The sequence below is a fragment of the Myotis brandtii genome, unplaced genomic scaffold (genome assembly GCF_000412655.1).
Source record: "Myotis brandtii unplaced genomic scaffold, ASM41265v1 scaffold573, whole genome shotgun sequence".
NCBI classification, from domain to species: Eukaryota; Metazoa; Chordata; class Mammalia; order Chiroptera; family Vespertilionidae; genus Myotis; species Myotis brandtii.
The window spans coordinates 176176-177441 of NW_005370145.1; the positions used below are offsets into that span (position 1 = coordinate 176176).

Sequence of the window (1266 nt, forward strand, 5' to 3'; positions counted from 1 at the left end):
TGGAAGGATGGTCCCAGCACACCATGTTCCAGCTGAGACGCGGAGAGCAGAGTAACTTGCCCTAAATCACACGCCTGTAAATAGCGAATCCCTCCCTCTGGCCCAAAGCCATACAGTTCCCACGCTAACCCATTACCTGCCCAAGGCTTCCCCGTGCCAACGTCCGTTCCCCATTCTTTTTTTTCTCTTTGTTTATTGATTTTCTTTAGAGAGAGAGGAAGGGTGAGGAATAGAGAGGTAGGAACATCGATGATGAGAGAGAATCATTGATCGGCTGCCTCCTGCACGGGATTCAAGCCCTGACCTACTGGTTCATAGGTCGACACTCAACCACTGAGCCACACCAGCCAAACCCATTCCCCACTGTTAATCCCTCATAATTAGTCAACTCAGACTGTTTCGTATATTTCTCTTTTTACTCAAAAAAAAAAAAAAGTTGACAATAACCTGCAAACCGTAGAGCGTGGCATAGCTCTCAATCTCCCCGCCCTTCTGAACACCCTCTGCATTCCTCGGCCAGCATCCTCTCCCCTCCCCTACAGCCCAGATGAAAAGCCCCAAGAATGTGCAGGAGGCCCCAGGTAGGAGGATCCCAAAGTGAGGAGCCTTCAACAGGTGAAGGCATCGAGGAAATAAATTAGGGGAGCGGAGGCTCCTGGGTGGGCCTGCCCAGCTCTGTCTCACAGACCCAGCGGTAGGGCCTCCGGCAGACGTCGTCATTCCAGCGGCCATCGTCTGTGAGGTGGGCACAGTCCTCGCCTCCCCCAAGCCCGTGCCCGGTCCAGTCGTCCGGCTGATCTGGCCTCCAGTTCCTAAGAAGACCAGACAGATTGGGCCCCAGGAGGCCAGACCCTCGGCCCCTCTTGCCCTGGGACCCGCCAAGCTGGGGCAGCAGGGCGCAGGGGAGGGGGTTATAGTGGAGGCCGGTGAGAGCGCAGAGCACACATACTCACTGGAAGCCCTTCTCGTAGTCGGACCCGTCTATCCATCTCCAGGGCCCGTCTTGGTCCGTGAGGCCCATCCAGGTGTTCACAGGGCCCATGTGGTGCTGGACAAATTTCTGGGGAGAAAGGAGGAAGGTGACCTCTCCATAGAACAGACAGACTCCCCGAGGAGCCCTCCGGAGCCCTCACCTGCTCCTCCGAGGAGCCGACCACCACCAGGTGCCCATTCTCCAGCTGGCAGTACTTCTCAGCCTCGGGCCAGGGCTTCGCCGTTCGAGAGAACCAATAGCAGCTGCCTTCATGCTCCACCCAGTTAATAGGG

The 1266-nt window shown here is 56.6% G+C and overlaps 1 protein-coding gene across 1 annotated transcript in view; it reads right to left on the bottom strand.

The window, feature by feature from the left end:
• Positions 1-402: 402 nt before the first annotated feature.
• Positions 403-1266, bottom strand: part of LOC102263665 (asialoglycoprotein receptor 1) — a 5159-nt gene continuing 4295 nt past the window's right edge. Inside the window, exons 6-8 of the mRNA XM_014549803.1 lie at positions 1134-1262; positions 954-1060; positions 403-812 (exon numbers count right to left, since the gene is read on the bottom strand). Coding sequence (XP_014405289.1) covers positions 638-812; positions 954-1060; positions 1134-1262 — 411 coding nt within the window. The 3' untranslated portion in view covers positions 403-637. The remainder of the gene's footprint in view (positions 813-953; positions 1061-1133; positions 1263-1266) is intronic.